The sequence below is a fragment of the Dromaius novaehollandiae genome, chromosome 11 (genome assembly GCF_036370855.1).
Source record: "Dromaius novaehollandiae isolate bDroNov1 chromosome 11, bDroNov1.hap1, whole genome shotgun sequence".
Classification (NCBI taxonomy): domain Eukaryota; kingdom Metazoa; phylum Chordata; class Aves; order Casuariiformes; family Dromaiidae; genus Dromaius; species Dromaius novaehollandiae.
The window spans coordinates 15,878,637-15,904,387 of record NC_088108.1 but is presented as its reverse complement, the minus strand read 5'-3'; the positions used below and the strand labels follow the sequence as shown (position 1 = coordinate 15,904,387).

The following is a 25,751-nucleotide window of genomic DNA, read 5'->3' as shown; positions in this document are numbered from 1 at the left end:
TCTGTTGCTGATAATGGTTCTTTACTGGATAAAAAAATATAATCTAGCAATAGATACTGGCCTTAGCAACTATATTACAGCTGTAAACACAGGAAATCGTATAATGCTAATTATCATTTGTTCTTGGCTTTTGTTTTTCTCCATCAGCACTTTTTTTCCTGTACTGTCTTTTCTCAGTGAGGTGTGGTCAATGTTAGAAACCATTACATGTTCTTGAAAAAGTTCACAGTACGCTTTTCGTAATTCAAACAGAAACATAAAAATGTTCAATTGAAGTTTATTCAATTAATTTTAGTTCCCAATTTATAAAGATTTTACTGTTCATGCAAGGGAAAATGAGAATTAAGATGCAATGTGCTGACATCCAGTGTAGTTTTACAGCCTTTTTAATACAGAAGTAATTTTAAAAATAATAGGCTTAAAATAGTAAAAACCCAAAAACTAATAGTTTTGCTAAATTACCTTTTTATTACATGGCTTCAATTAGCATTGCCTCATCCTCCCACCCAATATGCAGATTGTTCTCTTTTTTCTCTGGAGGGAATTATGAGATGATAGAAGTACAGAGAAGACTTCAACCAAATGCTGGAACCTCAATTGAAAACACAAGTACAAGGCATTTCCACGATGATTTGTTGCAGCAAATTGTATAAAAGTTAACAGTTCTTAAAGATATATATAATTTACGAAGCATGCTTTCTGCATATGGTAATAGAGATTATTCTACTAAACTCATCAGTTATTACATTTAATATGCACTAAGCTAAAAATTACAAACAATAAAATGCCTTCAACCTGATTCTGGTCTCTGGTTCTTTGAAGTCATTAGAAAGCTGCAGTGTTTTAGTTAAGATATTATGCTGAAGCATGAGGAGAATGTTATACTACAGGTGCAGAGAAGATTTAATCCACATGCTGCAAGGTTACATCTGGATACAAACAATGGATTAATCCTCAGTTCCTTTCCCTTTTGGCTCTCACAGGTCAGAAGAAGAATGGCCTCATTCTGAAACTGTATGGTTCCCTGTATCGTCAACATCTTTTATTTCATCTCCAGAAGGTTTTGTGAGACAAACCCTAACCGATTATAATTTCAGTACCATTTAGAAAATTAAAAATCATAAAACAGGTAGAAATACCCATAGTGAGAGGAAAAAAAGGAGTCACAGCTGCAGACATTATAGGCATGCACGGTACCATAAAAATCACTGAGCCTTGTCTATATTGCTCTAACAACATTGTGCAGACCCACCACAACTAGATTTAAGTTACGCAACTCAGACAGATATTCAAATATGTATATACACAGTATCACAGGGCTCAGACTGAAAGTCCATTCAAGAACAAACGTGAATACGTGAAACCAAATTTCGAGATGGTTTAGTAAGACCTAATTTAATGTTCTTGGGTACAGAAAGTATTAATTCTCTTCCCTGACTAAATGAGCGTAGATTTTAAAGCTCAGGGTTCTGTAGTGAATGTTTGCATTTAGAAATTCCAAATGCCTTCTCAACAATTTTTTATTATTCACATCTTAAGGCATAAATTTTTACTCTAATAAAATCACTCATACTTCCAGAAAGACTATATTATAAGCACACTGCTACATAAAAGTATGGGATTTGAGCATTCCACAAAAGATACTGTTTGTCACCGCTTGTTTTATTTTCTCTCTTAAACAGAAACAGACAGTTATTCTGAAGATTATTTAGAAAAAGCTAAGTTGTGACCACAATATATGCAAAGCTGAGAGCTCGCTCATTCCCATAAACTGCTTTATAAGGGACTCAATCCATGATAACTATTAAACATCTCCAGGTTTTTTAAATAAAAATGGCAGCCTAATTACAGCAAGTACCTTAATGATTTCTTTGGAGAGTTTCACATTTACCTACCAACAATATGCATTGTTCATATTATCCCCATGTTTTTATTAAACCATTCCTTAAAAGTATACTCATCAAATCTAAAACTGCCAGCAGGCAACAGTAGATCATGTTAAGGATAACTAGTACCTGATATTTCATTGACCTGAATCTGCTGGACAGACTTATTACAGCATGTAAGTTAGGAACATAAGCAGGTTCAGTAACATTGTCCTGGATAGAAAACAGAAGCTGTTAGAAGAAAAATTTACATTGTATTAGAAACCATGCAGATTAGAGATCTACTGAGACATCTATAGAAATCTGCAGAGCTCAATTTGATGCTATTTAGGTATGTACAAACACATATACAAATCAATGGAAATCAATGCATATCCTCCTATTAATATAGAAAGCAGTTTTAAAATTGTGCTTCTTACATTTAAAAGCAGCAAATTTTACACAGCTGTGTGAAACAATGGGTAAACACAGTTAAAAAACAGAGCCAAAGACAGTAATTCATTCACATCAGATACAAATAGTAGTAAACACCTTGAATTTGAAGAGTCTTGAGCTTTGCAAACTTTATCTGGGTTTCATCAGGGAAAAGCAAATTCTTAAATCTGGAAAAAAACCACACTATTAAAAGCATATATATGTTATTAAAATGGAATTCCATCCAACAACAATGCAAACTTCTATTTATTGCCAAGTGGGAAAAGTGACCATCATCAATTTAAAAATCCTACTAAAAGTTAACAAGCAACAAAGGTTCAAAAGTGTTTCTGTATGTCCATCAATGCAAGTATGCAAAGTCCTGCGTGCATATAACATGGTCTCCACATGTGTTCAACAGCTACAACTATCTCTAGGCGAAGTCGGAAGCGCAAGAACACGAGGGGCAGCAGTGTGTTCTCCGAGGAGAGAGCGCACAGGGGCAGCGCCACGCAACTGTTTGCCTCCCCTGAACGACAGCTGGGCATCAGAATAACCAAGTCCGACTCACTGTGACAGATAATCACAACGTGGAGCCAATATGCTACAAACTTAGCTCGGTACTAGCAGTGTTGTGTCTGAGTCAGGTATGCTGTAAAATTTCAATGATGCCTTTAAATTCTAATGGTTTCAAGCTGCTGTAAACTTCTGCAGCAATCAAAAATAATCTGTCATGGGACTAAGGGGTATGAACATCATGTCATAGCCACTCTGCTGTTAGATTTATTGGAGGGTAAAGCATGTCATTTATGCATCAACTCACAGGAGAAAAAAGCAATCCCTATGAAGTTAATCTAATAATAGACTGGAAAGCAATGATTACTGTTTCATGTGCAGTAGCTATTTGTAGCAGTGGTTGGCCTAATTCAGCAGGCCTTGCCTGTCAGAGCTCTGGGATTAGCAAGTGTTTAGATGAAAATCTACTGGGAAACATCAAGAAATGATTTAATGAGGAACAAAAGTCTTCATTGTTACATTTAATATTTGCTGAAACTTTTCCATTTGCACTACTACATTTTTAAAAAGCTTACTGGAACTGACTTATCCCAAATAAAATACAAATGTTGAGGGACTGTAATTTTAATTAATCTATGATATTTCACTACGATTTCACCAGAGAAGTCTGATCTCGTTATTCTCCCGCAGGCGGAACGCTGTGAAAGTGAACACGAGATTCTCCAAGGCAAGGCCTCGCCGTACTACCCACACGTCCCATTAACAAAGTATTTCACACGCTGTGACTAAGCAACCTCCTCATTCTCCACGTGGTATAAACCAACCATCGGCAACATTTTAGAGGAGGGAAAGCAGAAGAGAAGACATCTGAAATTCAGAATGCCAGCATACGGCAAAATGGCACAACTGGGACTCGGAGCCAGAAGATCCTGAATTAGTCTCCAGGCCATTCCCACGCCAGCAGACAGGCATCTCCCACTAAGAGGTGTCCTTACCTATTTCTTAATTCTATAAACAATTTATACAAAAAAGCTCTCAAATCCCTGAATTAGGGCCATGTTCTAATGTTAAAGGACCCTGGGAAGATGTTGCCTTCCATCTTCCTTCATCCATTAAGAAAAGTTCAAACTAACCTGGGGAAGACAGTTTTATTCCCGTTTGCTTATAGATATTATTCACTGCAGATGAGAAGGAATGACTGGAATTGACGAAAGAAATGCATTTTTATCAAAAGGAAAACACAGCGATTAATTTAATACATACATTACATAGCTAGTTCTCTCAAATAAATTCTCGGCAAAGAATGAAAGAGAAATACAGAGAAATCGCCACCATGCGTATGCTTTCACACGCACCTAAGAGACAAACGGCAGCTGGAGGCAGAGGCACCATACGGGAACATTCAGCCATACCACGTCCTCCTTTCCACAGGCATGTAGCCATGGCCGCTCCTTCTCCTAGGACATAACATAACCAGCAGAACCCTCTAGACCTTATAGTCTGCAGTTAAGAAACATCTTCATTAAAATAGCTGCTATAACCAGATCATTCCCTTCTCACATGATGTTACATGAAAGAAGAGACACCATGAACTAGCAAATCAGCCTCTGCCTCCAGTCCTCCTCCATCCATCAGGCTCCACGTCCGCTCTCTGTCCGTTTCCAGCCGCCAGCACTGGTCACTGCGAGCTACCATCCTACTTCTCTGTAAGGACAACACTTACCAAAAGCCTTCTAAAATTACGATGTGAACAGCTCTGTACTACTCCTAGTAAATACTGTCATCTGAAGTCCTTTTCCTCCCAAACTTGTCAGTATTACCTGAATTCTCCTTAACAAAAATAATGCTGCAAAATGTTGTCTTTTTAAACAGTTCTCAAATATCCTATTTAACTGCAAAAGTAATCTGGAAATTTAAAATTTTCAAAGGGTGATGAAAAGTAAACACATAATCACAAATATTTACACCAGAAATCCAGTTTTACTAAGACTTAAGAAAATACACGCAGGGAAATGAGATCTATGTAATTGAGAAAATGTAACATAGGACTAGCACTGATCTAAGTTCAACTCAAGCCATTTTTTCTACATGTGTAGAAACACCAACCAGTTTATCAACGGCAATATCTGATACGGTAAGAAGTCTGGACTAAAGGTGTCAATATCGATACCAGCCTACAGCATCCTATAAATTTAACTCAAAAATCTCCTGAGTCATATTAAAACCAAGATTAACCAAGACTGCGTACATCTCTGACTTCAGAAAAAGCTTCATTTTTAATCTGGATTTAACATAAAAACTCTGAGGAAGTTATTTTATTTCAACTTCTTGTTGAATGAATCTCATTACAAAAAACACACGTCAGAAGACTGACACATTCAAATTATTCTAATTTTGATAAATGATTTTACACAGGCGACAAGTTTTTTTTTTTTTTTTTTTAATCCAGTTCCCAGGAAGACTGGAGATTTTAATTATTTAGACTCATTTATACATCCACTATGACCAGATAAAGTTGCAGAAAAAATTAAAGATGTGCCTGAAGCAACTTTTTCTTTTCTTGATCACAGTTTGAAAGAGATGCATGTAGCACCTCAGCTGGTGTTTGTGAAAAATCATTTCAACAAGATATTTCATTGTCCTTCTGGTTGCAATTGAATGTTATTACACAGATGTACAAAAGCAGAGGTTGTTGATGCTTAAGATACAGGTATGGGAGTTACATTACTGACTGTCATCTAGCAAAAATGCACGTGACACCTGAGTGATAACATCAGATGTCACAGTTCACTGATTCTTAAAAAGACCAATATAATCTTCTTGGACTAGTAAACAAGAAAACAAACAAAACTAACTCACTACTAAAAACAACTAGTAGCTCAATTAACACAGTGGGTAATCACTTCAGCATGTTAAAAAATACAGGTAATAAAGATTTACTATCTAATAAACCACTTTGATCTTACTGTTCTTAATTTTACTGTATCAGCACACAAGGTTTAGAAAGATGTTATACAAAAATGCATTTGAAACCACATTGCTCCATAGACCAGAATCTGAAAAACACAGAAATACCTGATGAATGGTAAGAAAAGAAAGAAAAAGAGAACAGAAAGTAGCCAAAGAGATCAAAGGCAATAGATTGATAGTAGCATATCTTTTATAATGACAGCACAGACTATCCCATCTCTGTCTAGTCACAAGCCAAAATGCTCCCTTATCAAGCCATTAGATACCAGGGTTTTTTGGGTTATCAGTACAGAAGTTTGCGCAGAGAAGAATTTTCAATGAAGGAAGAGGACAGCCAAGGAAGGGCAGCCAACAACAGCTTCTCATGCACAGGGAGGGCTATGAAATGAGGTGTAGCTGTACGAGACCACATGCAAACCAGGTGTCAGCGTTTCTGTCATCACTGGCAGACCAAAGAACTCTGAACGTGCTACAGTAAGGCTATAACTACTCTGATATTTAGGGTCAAACATGAGGTCAGCCTAACCTGCTATCTGCCTATTATTTGTCAAATTCCTGAGCTTGATCCCTGGCAGCCATCCTTTGGATCCTGAGAGGTTTGTTGAACTTTCAGGGATAAGATTTATCTCTTTCATCCAAACCGTTCCTAATCCTCTTCTTTTTGCAGGTGGTATAGACACTGCAGGCATGAGCACAGGAAATCTACCAGAAGCAATCCTATGATTTATTGCTTCTGATTTCTATCTCTTTTGTATCACTCTTTCTCTTTATTGCCTGGAAATAAACACTAACTTGAAAGGAAAAGAAAAATGGGCACAGACCAGTTTCTAAGATGGCTCTGCTTTCCAAATAAGAAGCATGTTGTGGAGGATTTTGGTGTGGGCCATGATACTGAAATGGCTCAAGCTAATTGAGGGCAACCTCAAGGTCAACACAAATTGTGGTGTAGACATAAAAGTCAAGGGCAAAAAAATAAAGAGGAAAGGCAGAGTAATATGATGCAATGAAAAATGGAGATGAACAGCAACGCATCAGGGAAGGAAGGACATGCTCATATCAATGGGCAAAGCAACTATTCACAGGATATTTTCCTATGCAGAATGTACAATGAAACATTTCCATCAATCAGTACAAAATCTCAAACAGATCAGCCTTCACACTTAGCTAACATACAGGACTGATAAGCTACTACAAAGAATTATTCACCATAATTAGAAGTGATAACCTCATTTAGCAGCTTGCTCCAAAACAGGAAGGCCAACACAATTTCTGGGAAATTTCCTAATATTTAATAGTTTTGAGCAAGCAGATTCTGGTGACAAGCTTTCAGCAACATAACCACCTGCAATCACAAAACAGCCTTCTAAAGCCTTATATAAAGTGAATCATTCCAGGAAAAAAAATTGAAATCAACGTATCCATATGCCACAAAAAACTACATAGAACAACTGTGTACTAGGAAATACCAAAACCACCATCTAAATGGCAAAGCCCTCTAAATTGCCATTGAAGGATGGCATGGCTTTCTGGGTCAACTGAATTTGAATAATAGGGTGTTCTTAGCCCAAATAACCTATTGACTTCCATATATAACAAAATAGAGAGACTCTTTCAAGTGCCTCCTAGATTTAGCAGCTGTTGGTCTGACGTTGTCAGCAATGCATCCATCTTGATCACAGTATGATCCTTTCAACTTTTCTTTTTGAGGCTCTGCTTACTTCTTTCCACCCTTGAAGTCCTCTCATCTGCCCAAGATGTATGTCAGCTCAAAGCACTGGACGAATATTAGTTAAAACAATATACCTGGTTTCTCCTGAATCATGCCTCTTTGGTTTAGTATATGTTACATATACATCTATGAATCTTTGAATTTATACATACAGGAAACCCACATTTATATACTTATAGGAGATACTTTCAGGCTTTTTTCTTTTTATAATTCTGATACACTCTGCTGTAGGAGCACTCTCTGTAACTTCCCTTGCCCATCACCAAGGGCCATTTACTTTTTCTTCTCATTATTCTTTTTGATACTCCTTTGCTTGAAATAAAAGACTCCATATGTTTTGCTCTTCTTATACTGGAAAATGTTAATGCTGTGTACCAGAGGGAACAGTCAAATGAGAGATTGCCATTTGGGCAGAATTACAAACCCAACTAATGCCTAGGGTATACCACCTGTATGAGTACTTTATGCAGATCATAGCTTTGTTTCTGCCAGAATTTAAGCCAGTATTTTAATGCTGAAAACAATACTCAAAGCTTTCCAAGGGAATATTTATTCTGTCAAATTCTTTCAAATTAACTGGTACATAACAGCCCACAATTCATAGCAGATATGTTTCTAGTTCTTAAAAATGGGACCCATCTGAATTATATCTGCTTTTAAAAGAAAGCTCAACATGCGCTTTTAGTCAATTTTAAATCATACTTAACTTCTCTCCCCATTCTAGTCTCATCTGAAAAACTGAAATACTATTTTTAACTGTATAGGTCGTAACAGAGTTGGCAGTTCCTTAAAAGAACAGTGGTCCTCAGATTTCACCAATAAAGCTTCAGAAGGCTGAGTATCTGAAACAGCTTTAGTATGCTGGGTGATTCACATTCACTAAATGGATTAGCTGAAATAAGCATAATAAATGAAAGAGAATAAAATAAAAAACAATTTCACACTAAGTGAAGGCTTGACTTATAGGAAGTGGCAGCTCTGATGGCCCAGGGCATAGAATTAGTTTTGCCACTCGATAATTTGACTGATTCACTCGAGTGGCCAGAAGAGGACATTTTCTGCCTGATTTCAGTGTAATCAAGTCACCTGCTCTGCGATTGCCAGGGCCAAGTCAATCGCACTCTGCTGAGCACCCAGTGTGCGCAGTGAGTAACAAGAACAGTGTTTTCTGCATATGTGTGCAGAACTATTGAGCTGTTAATGATAGTGGGATTTAGCTGCATCTGTACATGAGTGTATTTTCATTTGAAATCATGTATGTAATGCAAAAGTAATCTATTCAGTTAACTCCTTTATTTCCTCAAAGTTCGGGGCTGCTGACAGGATGTTCTCTTACTCTGTTGCAAATATTAGTGAACAGTATGCATTACTTTTGCTTAGACTAAATAAGTGACAGATGCAAATACAGAAAAAAAGTAACACAAAGAGACTGGAAATATAAATGACATTTTATGCCTTAATTAGAAATGACTGTATGAAATTCTTTATAAAAAATCAAAGCAAGAGTATGTTTTAAATTTACGTAACACCTTCTAAATGTAATTTTCTTCCCCATATAAATTGCATAAAAAGCTGTAATACACATGCAGAGACCAGGGAAGGTATATGACTGGAATGCATGATATGATGTCAGTTTTATTCCTGCTTTGCTGAACTGGGGTCGGATTGATAAATGCAATATACATGCTCATCATTAAGCACATGACCAGTTTCACTGGTTATTATTTATAGCTAACCTTTCAAAGTAATGATTGTATACCGTGTGTCAAAAGAACAGAATTTTATGTTACTATTGGAAAGACTATTTTCTTCCCTTTATGCAAATACTAGATTGAGACTGCAGCAGCCAAGAGAGATAATCCACTTAGAAATATTATTATTATTAAAGCATATCCAACCAATATGCAAATGTTACAAACAGTAATTAAGCACTTAACCATTTTTTAAAATTGCCCAACACTAAAAACAAAGATATAAGGTGTATCAAAATGATTTAGCATTTTTACAACCTATTTTCTACTTGACATATGTTACCGCATGATTCATCCACATTTTTCAGAATCAAAGTCCATGATCTGGCAAACCTAATCTGTTAATAAAATAAAAAGGTGACCTTGCTTAATTTAATAAGTCTGTGTAGAAATACTCTTTCAACATGTTAAAGAGTTACGAAAAGGTTATCACAGCTTGCTTTCATGGGAGAGTACTCTACCTTTTCCAGCTCATTTCTCAGGCTTTTATTGTAATTCATTAGATTACATAAAAACAATGTAGATCATTATTTTGTAATAAAGGCCTTCCTTTCCTAATAAAATGTCTGTCATTTACATTCAGGCATGTATTATATAGAATATGTCTCTTTCTGAAATAGAGCCTTCCATATTTGAGTCACAGTAGGTTTGTAGCTCTAAAAATTATTTTTCTTTGCAAAATATTTTTAGGATGAATTCAGTCTCTAGCCTGAAGCCTCCAAAACTCTGGCCCTACATTTATCTTTAAAATAGGTACCACATGATGTTAGCAATGTAAGTTGCTACCAGTATGCCTCTCTCTGAAGAAGTCTCTCACTTCAGCAAAAGGATGGTGTATAATATACTCATTAAGTCAGCTTGTTTTTCTTTAATGTTGACTGTGGTAAAATAGTTTTCTACAGTACAAATACATTTCCAGTGAAACCTTAATCTGGTCCCAGTCAGTTAATAAGACTGACCAGACATTGAAACCTATTTTATTATGTTAGCCTTGAAATAAAAATGTGTGCCCCCCCAAATGCTCAGTAAGAGATGTTGTGTTTTCATCGTCAATCCTAAATCATCGCTAGTATTTGGCACCCAGGATTATAGTGCGGGAAGGACTGAAAGAGGAGCACATTCTCCTCTTGCAACTGCAGCTGCCGTGCTTTCCCCAGAGCAAGGGTCTGTTCAGGGGAGAGCAGCCACACCGGGGCAATGAGACGGCCTCCTTTCCCTGCGCTTGCTTTTCTCAACTTTCTGCACACTTACAAAATATGTCAGTCTTCTTCCCTGACTTTCCAGTGCAGGTCTTCCTTATTTGGTGTAGACAGACTCAAATCATCCCCATCTGCCCAAGCACAGCAGTTTTTGCCTTGTTTGAATATATTTACCCTCGTTTTCATCAGTCCAAGCTCTTTACTCTGCAAAGCCAAAACAAAGGCTAATCCAGAAGTCAGCAGTAGTAAACAAAAAGATTCTAGTATTTATTATCACCTTAAGAAAAGCTGGAAATACACCCAAAGCATAAATTCTTTCCCTGGTCAGTGAGAAAAAAATCACAAGCCTGTTACTGTGAAACTAAGGTCTGTGGTAAATTTTCTTCTGCAGGAACCATGTTTGTCTCATTTCTCTTTGAATAGTTCAGGGTTTTAGCTACAAGCTACTGTAATATAAATTGCTGTACCCTCTTTCAATCTTTTTTGCCCAACAAGTAAAAAGCCATAGTAGATTTATGCTTTCAGAACTTATTTTAAATGTCTCACAAGCATAAAGGCAAGCAGTTATCTCACTTTTAGCAATTACTATGAGAGAATCAAGTTTTCTTTCACAAATTTGCCATCTTTCCAGTCCCAGGGAGATACTCCAGGCTAATATGAGAAAACAACAGATAATACTGATACTGGGAGTTAAACCTGGTCAAAACCAAACACTCCTGGATGCCAAGAAAACATCCCCATAGAATTTATAAACATATACACATTATTTTCTAGCAGAATAGCTCTAAGACAATTTATTATATTTTTACAGTGTAGACCCACATTTTATACACATTGTGAGATTAGTAGCAAGTTTTAGCAAACATAACCTCTACACATGAAATTAGTAATAATTAATTAATATCGATTCAATTCAATATTTAATTAATATTACTGTTTGCTCTAGTTGTGTCAAAAGGCAAATGACAATTACTTTTTACTGAAGTACGACTGAAATGAAAAGTGGCCGTTGGTCAAGTCATTTCCTTGGTAGGCACTGCAACTTCCATTTTTATTACAATGAATGGACTTTGTGTATTGCACAAGAGATACTGGTTTCCCTTAAAGATTCAAAGATATACCACCGGGCCAGGACCTCGCTGACTTCTGCCTGTCAGCTGCTCTCCCGATTTCTGCCACAGGACCCAGCCCTTTGCATCCCTGGTTGTTTGAAATCTCTGGAGCATAAGGAAAATCTGCATACACCCTTTCAGTATTCAGGGCTCTAAAATCACTCTCAGCATACAAGTTCTCTTGCCTCTCTGCGTCAGAAGACAGACAGCAGCTGCCTTTCTCCAGGAGAAACACTTCCAAGAGCAGGGACAACTAGGGCCCGTGCTTGGCGACTCCCTGCCTGCGGACAGGCAGGGTTGTTATCTGTCGCCTTGGACACCCCCATTGTTCTAAGCTGCTCACTATGGCCGAAAAAGAACAAATAACCACCATCTTTCAGGTGACTTCCTGATCAGCAACCATTTGGCTAAAAAACCGGGGTCCGGTCTGTTACCTGTATATTCCCTCACAAACCAGTCTCATTAACCTCAACAGTTTTAAAGTGATTAAAGTTCACTTCTACTGCTAATTAACAGCACTCTGTTTTTAAACAACATGTTGCTCCCTTCCACAAACCCTAGAGCACGCGAGACAGTAGAAGGCCAAAGACCACTACTACAACCAAAAGGGAGCATTGCTTTGACATAGGCACTTCCTGAAGTCACAGTTTCGCCAACGAATCCTTACGCAATGTGTTCTCCAAATCACAGCCAGAGAGTAGCAAAGTACTTGTGCATGTGTCCAAGCATACAAGCAATTCAATCCAAATCAATCAGATTACTCACATGCTTAATCTCAAAATCACACTTATGCATTTTGCTTGCTTAGGACTCCAGAGGTCTGTATGACAAGGACTGAAGAGTAACAGCTACTACATTACATTGAAAGGAGTTAATCCATGACCAGAACTGTGACTGTGGAAATACCTGGATTTAAGTACACTATGTGCTTACTTTTTAATCCAATGAGATTTATTCTCTATCTAATTTTTTGAACATATTGCCACAGCAGTGTTGCATCAACAGTTTTGCCAAAACACAGCCTTAAGAAGCTTTCTTACAGGAACTAATTAAGATATGAATGCTGCATTTTAGGAAAGTATTATTTGTGTAAATATATTGGGTTTTAGCACTGCAAATACAGGATGGGTCAACATTTTTCTACAACCACAGATGTGTTATCTATCCAGTTACAATTGTGCTTATTTAAATGGATCCTACAAATTCATTTTAGTTTCCACTGTCTTATAGACAGTTACTTCTCAAGTCATAGGAATAAAAATTTGAGTGTGTGCAGATATCTTGAGCTTAGTATGTCTTCTGAAGTACTGCAAGATAAATCCAAAGCAAAGAAGCAAAGTAGAGACCATCAGTGAGGATCTATGCCACTTGTGTCTATGTTGCACTCCATAATTTTCAGAGTTCTGTTTTTAAAACATAATATTATGCTTCTTCTAAAGCAATGGAAAATCATGAATAAGCCTGATGTCACCAAGGGTAACAGTTCAGAATCTGAAGATGCTCAATTTGCTTACAAGAGGATTCTCATCCTAGAGTGCATCTGATGAGCCTCATAACCAGCTAAGTCAATAAGCTATTCTGTGAGCATTAATGTAAAAATTCTCCAATGACAAGGTAACTCCAGTGAATCCAGAAGACAACTTCCTATATTAAAATGCAAGGCAGTGTACAATATGCAGTCAGTCTGTGATTCTTACACAAACACTCTCAAGGCATTTGAAATATATTTGCTGTGATATTGATTAAAGTTTCTCAATAGAGAATATTTTGGAATGTAAGTATTTGTTCAACTTAGCCATATTATTGTAGAAGAAAATAAAACTTAACAACAACTCTTTGACCACAACAGCGTTATTATTGCCAAAACAATTCTCCAGCCAACAGAGAGAGCTGAAGGTAACAATCTTTCGTACCTCTTGACATCATTTACAACTTAAAGACATTTCTTAATGATGACTTTAAAAAAAATAAAAAATTTCCAAGCCACTCTGGTTTCCATAAGTAGGAAGCATGATCCTTGGACCAAAAAAAAAAAAAAAAAAAAAAATCTGTATTTGCTAAACAGAAAGTGGCATAGCCATTAAAGCACACAGATTTATTTCCAGAAGTGTAAGTGGGAATCTGCAAACCACACGAAGTGCAAAACTGAAGTTTTGAGTTCCATTAAGAGAACTGAGTGTGGCTTGTTCTCCCACTGTGCTCCTCAGCAAAGAGCCCAGCTCTGCCTCCTTGATGACCTCCCCATAGACACTTGGTGGCCACAATGAGGTCCCCCCCACCCCAAAAGCATCTCTTCTCCAGGCTGAACAAACCCTACTCCCTGGCCACTCCCCAGAGGCAAGTGCTCCAGCAGCCCCTGGGGTGGCCTCCACAACTCATTCCACCTGATCAGCATCTTTCTCATGTGAGGGGGGCCATGCTGGATACAGTAGTCCAGATGCAATCCAGCAAGTGTAGATGCTCAGCAGCACCCTAAAGCAACACCCTGAATCTCTCCCAGCATCCCTAACCACCCCCCCCACAGAACTTTCGCTTCATCTCCATATCCCTTCAGCTTGACAATAACCTTCCCAACCTCTGACATCCATCACAGCCTTTCAGCTCTTTGTATGTCCCCAACATCCTCCACTGCCATTCATCCCCATCTATTCTTCCGCTCTCAGGAGCTCATTTCTTCTGCTTCTCTCTCTCATACCTATCTGCTAGCTATGCAAGAGGTACACAAGCTGACTGGCATTCAGATGCTGCAAAACTGAGTAGACAACAGCTGAACCACTTCTTTTTCTCTAACTTGAGTTTCTAACATTTCTAACTTTCTCAAGTTTAGCCAACACATTCAAAGGTGGCTAAAGATGGAACAGACAGAGGCAGATACTATGATCATTATACATCTCCATGCCTTCAGACACTGAGCTAACAAAAAAGATGGCAAGAAAATATGTCACAAATCTCAGAAAGCAGACAGATGAAACCTTTCTGATCTTGCTACCTCTGCGATACTTAGGCCGACTTTTTCAAATGATTCACTTCCATTTGCAAATCAGGCCAAACTGAGAACAGACATGGCCTAAGTATCAAGAGAATACAGTCTTAATTCTCTCAGTGTGACCACTTTGGCTGAACTTTGTCATCTCAAAAGACGTAGGAACTCAGCAGGATCAAATTGAAAAAAACTGTGCAAATGCTTATAAAATACAAGGAAGTAACCGAGTTTCACACTTGGACAATAATTAGTAGCTGGGGCTATGTGTAAATTAAACTTACGACAAGGTTAACTATTCTATAAATTCTCAACAGCTGTAAATATGCATTTGTCAAACGTGTAGTGTCCCACCAAGAGAAACTAGACACTAAAAATGAATCTCTAAAGAAATATAATATAAAAAGAGAAAGAGAAGGAAAGAAAGGAACCAACTGACTCATAGTCATTAGGTATAGTTTTTCAGGTTATCAGGACCCTACCGAATGGCTGTATTTTAAAGAATAATGATATGATCCTGCATTCCTCATCCACTCAAATTCATGTTCCCTTCAGCACAGAAATTTGCAGGCATGAGATGCAGTGATACTCAATCACGCAGCATACATGGTCTTTAATTTTAAAATCCAGTTAAATAGATGTTCTAACATCATTTTTTATCTAAGAACATTTCATCATCAAATAAAAGAGTGAGCATGTAACTTATGTCAGCTTTACTGTGTAGTGGATAACTTTGCTATGTTACTCACACGAGTTTTCATTTCCCAAAGCTATATGCATTCATTATGACAGTAAAATTGAAGAGTTGCTAAAGAGATGTATGCATTTTTATTATTGTTTGAAAAAATAGATCTTTCTGCAGTCCTTTGAGCTTCTGAGTGTGTGATTTGTATAAAATATTTCTCATTTTGGGGACACACCAGATGGAATGCAGGGCACTGTGGGATATGCCATTTATCACAATGACAGTGCGTAGGTAGCACTGATCCTCTCACCACAGGGGGAAGCTAGAACTGCAAATGTGGAGCAGCATTAAAAACCCGACTAGTGGAGTTTGGCAATGCTTGTACTACTCATTAACTTAATCATATTAATTTATTAGCCATATATATCAAAGTAATTCACTACTGAACTGTCACCAAGAACAATTTATAAACTGTTAACATTCCCCATAGGCAGAGAAGTGCTGCAGCATCCTTAATCAGTATGTTTGCCTTTGATTAAAAATAATAATTTCTACCAAGCCAGGTAATGCCAATAATGACAAAGTTGTACATATGTTTCTCATTAAAAAGGGAACTTTAAAATGACATCTATGACAACTGAAAAAAAAAGGATAATCGTAAACAGTGAAATGAGCCACAGAAATAGGATGTAAACATACAAAAATGCTCAGTTAAGTATGTTAAGAAAGGAAATGGTTCCTTATCCTTATGATCATCTGCTCCCTATGCTCTGAGGCTCCGTGACTCCTGACAGCCCTAAATTGAACACCCTAAGAGGTGAAATCAGTCAGCAGACCTTCTGTAAGCTGACCTTGAGCATATGCTTTTTCTTCAAAATACAACTTTTTCTCAGAATCAGAACACCCTGGCTTTAAAATATGAAGAGGCAAACCTTGAAAGCTGAGGTTAAGACACTGCAGATCTCTGAGTCAATACTGCACGTGCAACGGGTTCCTTCCCTTAGCAAGCCAACCTCCTTCCAGCTACACTGCACCTCTCAGTCAAGTATGCTCTTGCTTCTTCTTACTCCTCAGCTTTTCTAACCTGGAGCACACCGCACAGTTTCTCAGCTAGGAGAGACTAGGTTGTCACCGGCGAGTGCCTCTGGAGCAACATCAGTTTCAGATGGGAATAGGAGAAAATCTGTCGAGCCAATGACACTGAGGAGTTACTGTGGCAGCTCTGTGTACCAACGGAGCCACCCTGACTTCAAGCATGCATCAATAAAAGGCAACTGGATACTAAAGACTTTGAAAGCCTCTAATCTTGTTCATTCTTCTAACATGGATATACCAAATTAAACTGCTTAAAGACTCAACAAATACTGTTTTATCCTCTGTGTTCTGTAGAAAGACCAAGCAACTACTCAATAACACTGCTGAATTGAAGTAACACATGAAGTTACCATACTCCTGTGTGCTACTCTATTTTTTAAGTCCCACAATGATGTGACGTGTTATATCTATTAAAATATTTATTACACTAAAATATTAATTACATGAAACTACTGAGCTCACAGCAGCTTGTCTTAGGCTCTAATAAGCCAAAACTATACTGAAAAATTATTCATATGTGTATAAAACAGTCAATATTTTAATCATTACATTCTTAAAAACCCTAGACAAATGGCTAATAAGAGAAATAGACTGTGTCTATCTTAACTGCCTGTTTATAAGTTAAAAATGACTACTTCAAGGAAGGTCAAACTAATCTAACTGATAATGAAAATACCAGTATATTTTACACATTTGGAAATGCAGGTGGGTTGCTTATGTTACCTGTGCCGACCAATGTAAGTAAACAAAACGAGACCTGATGATAGGTTTAAGCAGCAGGCTTAATCAGGATTTATTAGCCCTGGGGAGGGACACAGACATCCTACCTCCCCATCTGTCAGGACCAGACATAGCCTGTGGCTACAGTACACAGCTAAAAGTGTTCCTGCCACATGATTGTTAACTCGGATGACCTCCCCCTCTGTCTAAAATCTGGAATTCTGAACCCTCTCATCTTCCCATCCAACAAACACCACCGAAGGGGAATATCAATTTCAACATGTCTCAGTTTTCCTTTTCCAACATACAAGCATGATAAACCTTCTCAGCCAACTCCTTTTAACTGTCTTTTATTCATGCACCAGCCACTGAAGGCTGCACCTTCAACCTTTCTCGCTCCTATTCCCCCTGGCCTGCTCTGTCTCCAATGCCCTATCTCAGGGCTCAGAAAGGGCTGATCTCACAAAACCCTCCCTCTTCCTACTAAAAACACAGAAGACTTCAGCTCTAAAGCTCCGTTGCAATCTATCTGCTGACCTATATCGCATATACCCTCACGACATATTCCACATTAGGCCTACAAGACTGCTCACAGCTCTGGTCAGTTAATCTCAGAAATATAAAAAAGCAACATAAATGACTTAAACAGGATTGCCTCCACATTAGCACTAGCACACACCTTACCTAGACTATCTAGTGCCCCAGAGGCACAAAATATCCCAAATGAGGCCACTATCGGACATAGATTGTCTAAATCTTACTTGTATTAGCTTGGCAACTAAGAATACTCTAATACTGAACTTTCCCTCGGAGAACAGTGATGATCCTGGTATTTGCAGATCAGTTCCCAGATATGTTTCCGTTAGTTAACAGGGTGGGGTTTTTATCACTGCCAGCATAAATCTGTTGGAGTTCTCCCACCACCTGAAAAAACACCCCAGTAAGCAGGTTTGTGCACCGTACCACAGTATAACAAACTTCTAGTGGCAGGATAATTTCTTCATAAGCCACCCTCTTCAGTAACTTGCTAAATGTTTCAAAACTGAACACAGAATGGAACAGCTCAAAAAAATGGCTTTAATGAAATAGGAGTAACCACTCCACAAACTGAATACAGAGAAATTGAAATGAAGGCTTTATATTGTGGTTTTCTAACCTTTTAGGGACAAAGTAAATTAAAGGTAGGAGGGTCGAGGTTAGCAAGGATAATCATCAAAAGATCCAGCTACTCTTTTAGGTTCATCTCCATATCAATAGCTTTCTGAATTATTGGTTTGTATCATAGAATGGATTTCAGTTTCTCTCCATAAATGAAACTATTGTTTCAGAGCTTAAAACTGACTAAAAATCTATTGCATACTGTCTTGTTAAGATACACTGACGACAAAGTCCTATATCCCTTTTATTTTTGTTAATGTCACTTCATCACATTGCATTGTTTGAAGCACTGTGCCTTTGATGACCATCCCTCTCTGACAAGCTGGATTTTTCCTTTGCCCTCACAGCAGGCAAGGGCACTACACTGCTTTCCACATTTCCTACATGAATACTAGAAGAAAAGCAGTCTCTTCTCTTAATGCAAAATGGACACCAGTTAAAAATGAGATCTTGAAGGATGCAGTTTTGGCACTGTTACCGAGCTGTTTACAGAACCACTTCCCAGTGGCATGCATTCCAGGCACACAGCCTCATCTTTCTCAGTCACAGCAATTTTAACTACCCTGCTGCTCTAAGCTCATCATAATGCAAACATTTCCATTCCCCAAAGGCAGAAGGTACTTGCAAATATTTTAAAAGGTAGACACTTCACTTATAGCTGCTCCACAAATTACTTATATATAAAAGTAGTTGTAGTCCAGTTTGTCAAGATGTAAAAAACCTATACTCTGCACTGGGAAATGCAGTATGCCTAATTTAACTACCTGTTTATTATGTGAAAATGACCATGTAAACTGAGCTGACACAAACCAAATGGGTGATGAAAATAACAGCACACTTCAAGGAGTGGAAACACAGATGGTTCACTCAAGTCTGCAGGAAGTTACTAATCATCACTTCGTAATACCCTCTACAGATGGATCTGTGAGCTCTGCAGCTAGAACAGCAACTCCTTGAGACCTGCCCATCTAACCAACAATAAGCTTGAGGGTAAACTCCTTCACTTTTACTTCACAGATCACCAAATAGGAAGTAAAACTGAAAAATGCAAAGGATGATGAATCACGCTGTAGTTGCTGATGTGGAGTCTGTTGCCAAAGTGAGTTTATCTGAAGAACAAAACAACTGGCACTGTAAGTCAGCCACATTAGAAAATGCTGAAGTCACGCAAGCTAGTGAGTCTGAAATTTTCAAGATAAAGTATACTGGCAGATTAACATAACCATCTCTGCATCTGCGCTGCACGGAAAGGGACAAGATGAGACACCGGCATTCTCAAAGAGTAGATCATAAGACATCCCAAGGAGGAAATGACTGGCAAATTATAGTGCAGTATAACTGAAGAAGCCACCAAGCTACAAAGACTCCTTCTCATCTCCATTTCACCACCAGTTCTACTGGGAAGAGTGGATGTATCCCTGGATCTCAGCCTTCTGTGTTGCAAGCTCGCCTCAGTCTCTCTCACAGCCCTCGTCCTGCTCCCCTCCTACTGCTGCCTGAGGTCCCGCATGAGTGCACAGAGCACTCCAGGCAGAAAGCATTCACCAAGCTGGCTGGCTGCTGAGCAGGAGGAAGCCCATGGCAGGAAACCAACTCTCTTAAGATACAAATTCTGTGGGCAGAACTGTCTGAACCACAGCAAATTATCTGCAAGTTTGAGATGATAAATAACCAAATTAAAGCTTAGCCAGAAGACAATGGGTTAATATCCTTGTAACTTTTATTCCAGTCTATTATCCTCCACACAGAAGTCTGGTAAGAAAATCTCTATTCTGTGAGAAGTGTAAAAATGTGTTTTGTTCTTAGTTCAGCCAAAAGGAAAGAATCCAATTGCAAAAGTGTTGAAGGCAACCAGAGTAAAGCAGTCAGTAAACTAAGTGTAAATAGAAATAATAAAGCTAATGGAGGCTTCAAATCCCAGGTGTTCCATCAAGTTTACAACAGCTCAAATCCCCACTGAGTTTACAAGTGGCTCTTTTGGCACCTTTCCTCACTCAGTGATTCCCCCATCTTTCTTTACCTTGTTCTTTCTTTATGAACAAGATAAAACAACTCAAAAAATTCAACAGCTCTGATTCTAGCGTGACAAAGATATACAGGCCATACAAGCATAGCACCTGCACCCCAGGACCGACAGCAGGGCTGTTTTATCCCCAGGAACGGGTGGGTAGTCCAAGTCGCCAGCCGGGAGGAGCCACTTAGGAAAATGTCGTTGGCTCACTGCAATCATGCTGCATTCGCACATCAGCTTACACCCATGCTGGGATGCTCTGGAAACTTACTTTTCTCCTGCCTACAAGCTACTTCCAAAACTCCCTTTCAGGGGCTTGGGGCACACCGTGCGTGACTTTTGGCACTTGGTCACACAAAGGTTTTCATACACAGCCACAAGGTCAAAAAGGTTGGCAACCTTGTGCCTCAGCTGAAAGAGAAACCCCCTGGGTCCAATCTTCTTACACAACCCTCCACTAGTTAAATAAAGTGGTATGTATCGCAGCCATCATTTCAGACTCTAAAATTACAACAGTCTAGAAATTCAGCTTAAAAAATTTTTACTCAATTTCTGTTGGTATCTGAGATACACACTATGCATCTATTGTACTATTTTACAATGCATACTCAGCACACAGAGACCTAAAATATTTCTCTGTTTAAACCAACATGGTATTCTGCTTAATTTTAGGTCTTATTTGCAAACATAGGGTGGAAAAGTAATATAGAATATCCTAAACTTCTGAAAGAAATTATCAATAAAAGGTCACCCTTGTGCTTTCCTGTCTGTTGGTAATAACACAAACAACACCAAACACATGAAAGTGTCATAAAACTACTAAAAAGACCTCATTTATAAATTCTTCATAAGAGTAAATACACAGTTCTCAATCCTTGCCACATATATGAATATTATAGTGGAGCTGGACTAACTCGACTGTGGAGTCTAGGTCTAGCAAAATGTCTTCAAACTTTAACTATTTCAGTTAAGGTCACTGTTACTATTGTTTAAGAATGTTCATTCCCACTTCTACACTGATAAAGGTTATTGTTTCACTGTGAAATCCTTATGACACTTAAGAACACTTGGACTTGTAGTAGGAGCAACTGAGAATCTCACCTTTCCTACATTTCTGAACACTGAGACCCAATGAAGCACTGCCACAGTGCAACAGGTTCTACAAGCAAAATGATCTGCAAGATCAAGACCTAAGTCATTATACTCCTGTCAATCACCTTTTTTAATTCTGCTTTTTCTGTAATGTGCTCTGTGACTTTATATTCTGCTCAACACTTTACTAAGTTTGGTTATTATGGCGATATGATGTATTTAAACCAGACTCTGACAGTAACTCTAAAATTGCAAAGCCTGTTGGATATATAAGTAACTAGTTTTATGAACATATAGTCTGTTAATATAGCTGTAACCTTTTGATTTCATTACCAGAATAAACTCATATGTTGTTAGCACACATCAACTAATAAAAAATTAAAACACTCATCAAGATAGCACAAGATTTAATTTAAATTCTATTAATTAATTAATTAATGGAAATAAAATATTACACATTGTGTTTATGGTTTGTTTAAAAATTCAACTATTTTCATGCTGTTTTTTAATATTATGATATTGAATGCAGATTATTAAAATGGAATCCACTGTGGCAACACAGACTTATCTGCTTTTTGAATGTTTCTTCTATAATTCGTACAACCAGTTTTCTGCCTTCCCAGCATACATTAATGGTGTTACAATACAATACGTATTAGCCACGCTGTTCATATCCCATGAGAACTAAGATACACATGCATTTAAAAGGAAGAAATGCATGCTACAGGGCTCTCTGAGACAATAGTTCATTCTTTCAGTTTTTTTTCTTATACTAAAATAACACATTTAATGGAATTTCCTGTAAGGAAATTACAATTAATAAAGAACTAAATTACAAATCCATTAGATTTCAGTCACTGCAGCAACAAAACAGAGTTTTCATGAACACTCAAAAAATCCAATAATGTAACCTCTGGTAAAGCTTGAAAAAGCCCTGAAGGACAAGGCAGTTAGATCAATATTAGTTTATTTTAACTGCTGTGCAGTATGAAGAGATGAGGCTGATCATCTGATGGATTTTATTACCTGTCGGAGAGATAAGTCCTGGTGATAAGAGGCCTGGAACTCCATGGGGCAGAAGACGTGCATTTTCTTGTATCGCAACTCCTAGAGAACGCTTGGGGGGTCTTCCTGGTCGTGAGCTGATGAAATAAGAGGATAAATGAAAATGCATTTTCTTTTTGAAATATTTGCTTACTACATATGGTATTGATTTGTATAAAATATTTGAACCATCAATGATACACAAAACTGTATTAGAAATTCTTGCCTAGGAGAAAAGAAAAATGTGTAGTTGATTAAACATATAAGAATTGTATGGGTCTCAAATGATCTAACAATGAACTACTGAGCAGCACATGATCATGAGCTTAAAGTCACAAAAGTGACAAAAAAGTTTAGATTTTTATCTGGACCACTAGACCAAGAAAAAAATCCGTATTTCTAGCCTTTATTGTACTACTGCTTTGCTAATTAATTGCTGTTTCTTAATATTCCTGACTGTAAAATGGAGATCAAGAGGTTCACAAGCACTCGAAAATGCAACTGGATGCATTACTCAGCTCACAAACTGTGGTTTATAGGGACTGTGAATTAATGATGCAATGACTATAAGGACACCAGAGCTATTCAGATCAGGTCCATCAGAATTTATTAGCTTAGACACAGTGCTGGATGAGTAGAGCATGCTGCCCCTAGGAACCGCTACAAATCAGCTCAGGGCTCACTGGGCTTCTCATCTCTGGCTGACCAGGCTGGCAGTGGAGGGAGGCCCACCTATATGCATCTGTACAGCCCACGTACTATTTAAGCTTTTCCTTTCTCCAGGGTATCTGAGTTCCTAAACTGGATACTGGACACTGGTCGCAGCAGTAACTGCTCCTACGTCTGTACCTGGACCACATATGATTGCAAGTTGCGCTGTCTAAACTGGAGAAATTGAAAACTTTGAATGCAACACAATCTTTATATTAATCGCCACCTTCTGAATCATGGCAGGTAACAGCCTACTTCTGAAGATGCAATAGTAATTTAACACTTACGCTTTTTCAAAAATGACTACTTGTCTTTACATATTGACTAATGTTTTTAACTGCTACAGATAGGTTAAACCAAGAATGTTAGCCTCATCTATCAAAATCTCACCATCCCTTGACCAGCTTATGAATTATGATTGCAAATTTTAATTCAAAGTGTTACAGGTCTCTATATTTATCTGTTACATTTATCTGTTGTTTCAGCTATCACATTTATCCCTTACTACAGTCTCTGTATATCAAGTCATCCTGTGTATCTGCCATCATAATACAGAGATTTACAGAACAAAAAAACGTTCAGATCAACTCTCCCCCAAGCCAGCTAATAAAAATACAACTTCCCAATGTTTGGAAAAGTATTGCTGCACATTTTACTCTGTTGAATAATAGAGCTTTTGACAAAATACGGTGAAACACTGTATTAAATAACCAAGCTGCAACAATAAATGAGGTTTAAATAGAAAGCATTTCCAAAAACGACTTCAAGTTCACAAAGAAATTTAAGTTAAACCTCACTCTATCAGCTTACAGTGGCAAAGCCCTCCATCAATGTGAAGCAAAGTCTGCGTTTAAATGAAGACAACTACCAGCAACACTACACAGAGGTACCATTAACCTGCTCATTTTTCACGCAGGGCGCTAGTATTATTTTGTTTTATTGTACATCAAAGTAAGTATCAAAACAGCACAAAACCTTTTTCTCTGGTTCATTATTTTATGTCTATAAAACTGTTCCCTCCTCTTTTTAGCTCTGGGTTTGTCCATTTTGTATTTCATCTTATTTGGCACTCTTTCCATTTTTCTTTTTTACGTTTTAAGTTGTTTACCATACTATGATGGTTATGTAGTAAAGTCTACTACAAAAGCCCAGACTTACTGGGCTGTAATAAAATAAACCTAAAATAAGTGTATAAGAGTTCCACGGGGAGTTAGATGCACATATGCATTCTCTATTAAAATTACCTCCTAATCAACTCTTTACAAAAATCATTCAGTTTATTTCACAAGAATGTTTTCTACCCGATACTATTAGGCTTTGTATGTGGAGTTTTTAAATAAAAATCAATTGTTATTCTTTTGACTTACAGAAGTCTGTGCACACACAGTTATAACTGCTTACTTGGCACTTACCATCTTTGGCAAAGATTACAGAAGTAAAACAGCTAAAATTAGCAGGTTTATCCAGCAGCAGAGCTCAATCAACAGAACTACGAAACATTTGCTTCTCAATCTCAAACACTAAAAAGATCTTTTACATAAAACTATACATTAACATTAAGCTAAGAAAAATATTCTTAAACAGTTTTAAAAGATTTTATGGAGAGGCATTTTATTTATGATGTGCGTTTTCAGAGGAGGAGGAGGGAGGCAATAGAGTTTCGTTCCTGTTCTTGTCATTCTCTCCTCCGTAACAGGCATTAACCCTGAAAGAGGAAAATGAGCAACCAGGACAATATGATCTGAATGTTGATCATTTATTTATTTTGTTTGGAATTAACTTTGTCAGAGATTAAATTACATTTTAAGCAGTATGTTTGACAGTTAAAATTTATATAGTAAAATGTTGAGAAAATGTTCATTAGTGTCTGCTTCTTCCTTTATTTTCCACTCCTGGTGAGAGCTAATTCTATTATTTTTCCTCTCAAAGGTTTATACATTCCCTTGACTTCACAAGTATTTTTCATTTAAATCAAAAATACAGAATAAAGCTGGTTTTGTGATTTTGTTAAAATTACTGACCAGCTCCATCTTTTCTAACTCTATTTTACGCTCATTATAAACGTATTTTATAAAATATTTTATAGAATATATAAATTCATCAACACTTTGTAAAATGCAATTAATCAGTGGAAACTCACAGCACATCACGGTTGATATATGATAGCGTTGTACTTTTGTGCTTTTAAATGTAAGAAATTTACTAGAATCAGAAGTGAATTTGCATATTAATCAAGACAAATAAACATGTGGTGATTTAACTAGGAAACTGTTATTTGGATGACAATTTAATCAGCACAGGTTGAAAGGTCCATCACTGCAGCATCCTGTTTCTGCTAAAATATTGATTGCATTACTGATTTCAGTAATGCTTTATTTTACAGGGCACAAATAACCATGTAATTACTCTTTAATTGAATGGTAATTGCTTGCTGGCAATTATTTGCTAAGTTTTGGAGTTTAATTACTAGGTTATTTGTGTTTTGTGAAATAAAATGTTATATATTAGTAGCCCAAAATATTTTCTGTATGAATGGTCTGTCAAAACTAGAAAAGTAAGTTACGATGGTATGGTTTTGACAAATAACACTGCACTGTAACACTAAAACTATTATTAAAAGGATCAGATGAATCTTTGAATGCTTTCACTTTAGAAAATTAACATTAGATGTAACATTT

At 37.4% G+C, this 25,751-nt stretch overlaps 1 protein-coding gene across 2 annotated transcripts in view; it reads right to left on the bottom strand.

The window, feature by feature from the left end:
- DACH2 (dachshund family transcription factor 2) overlaps positions 1-25,751 on the bottom strand; it is a 331,997-nt gene that overhangs the window by 139,623 nt on the left and 166,623 nt on the right. For both annotated transcript variants that reach the window (XM_026101310.2, XM_026101309.2), the window contains exon 2: positions 22,345-22,460. In XM_026101310.2, the coding sequence (XP_025957095.1) occupies positions 22,345-22,460 (116 nt within the window). The remainder of the gene's footprint in view (positions 1-22,344; positions 22,461-25,751) is intronic.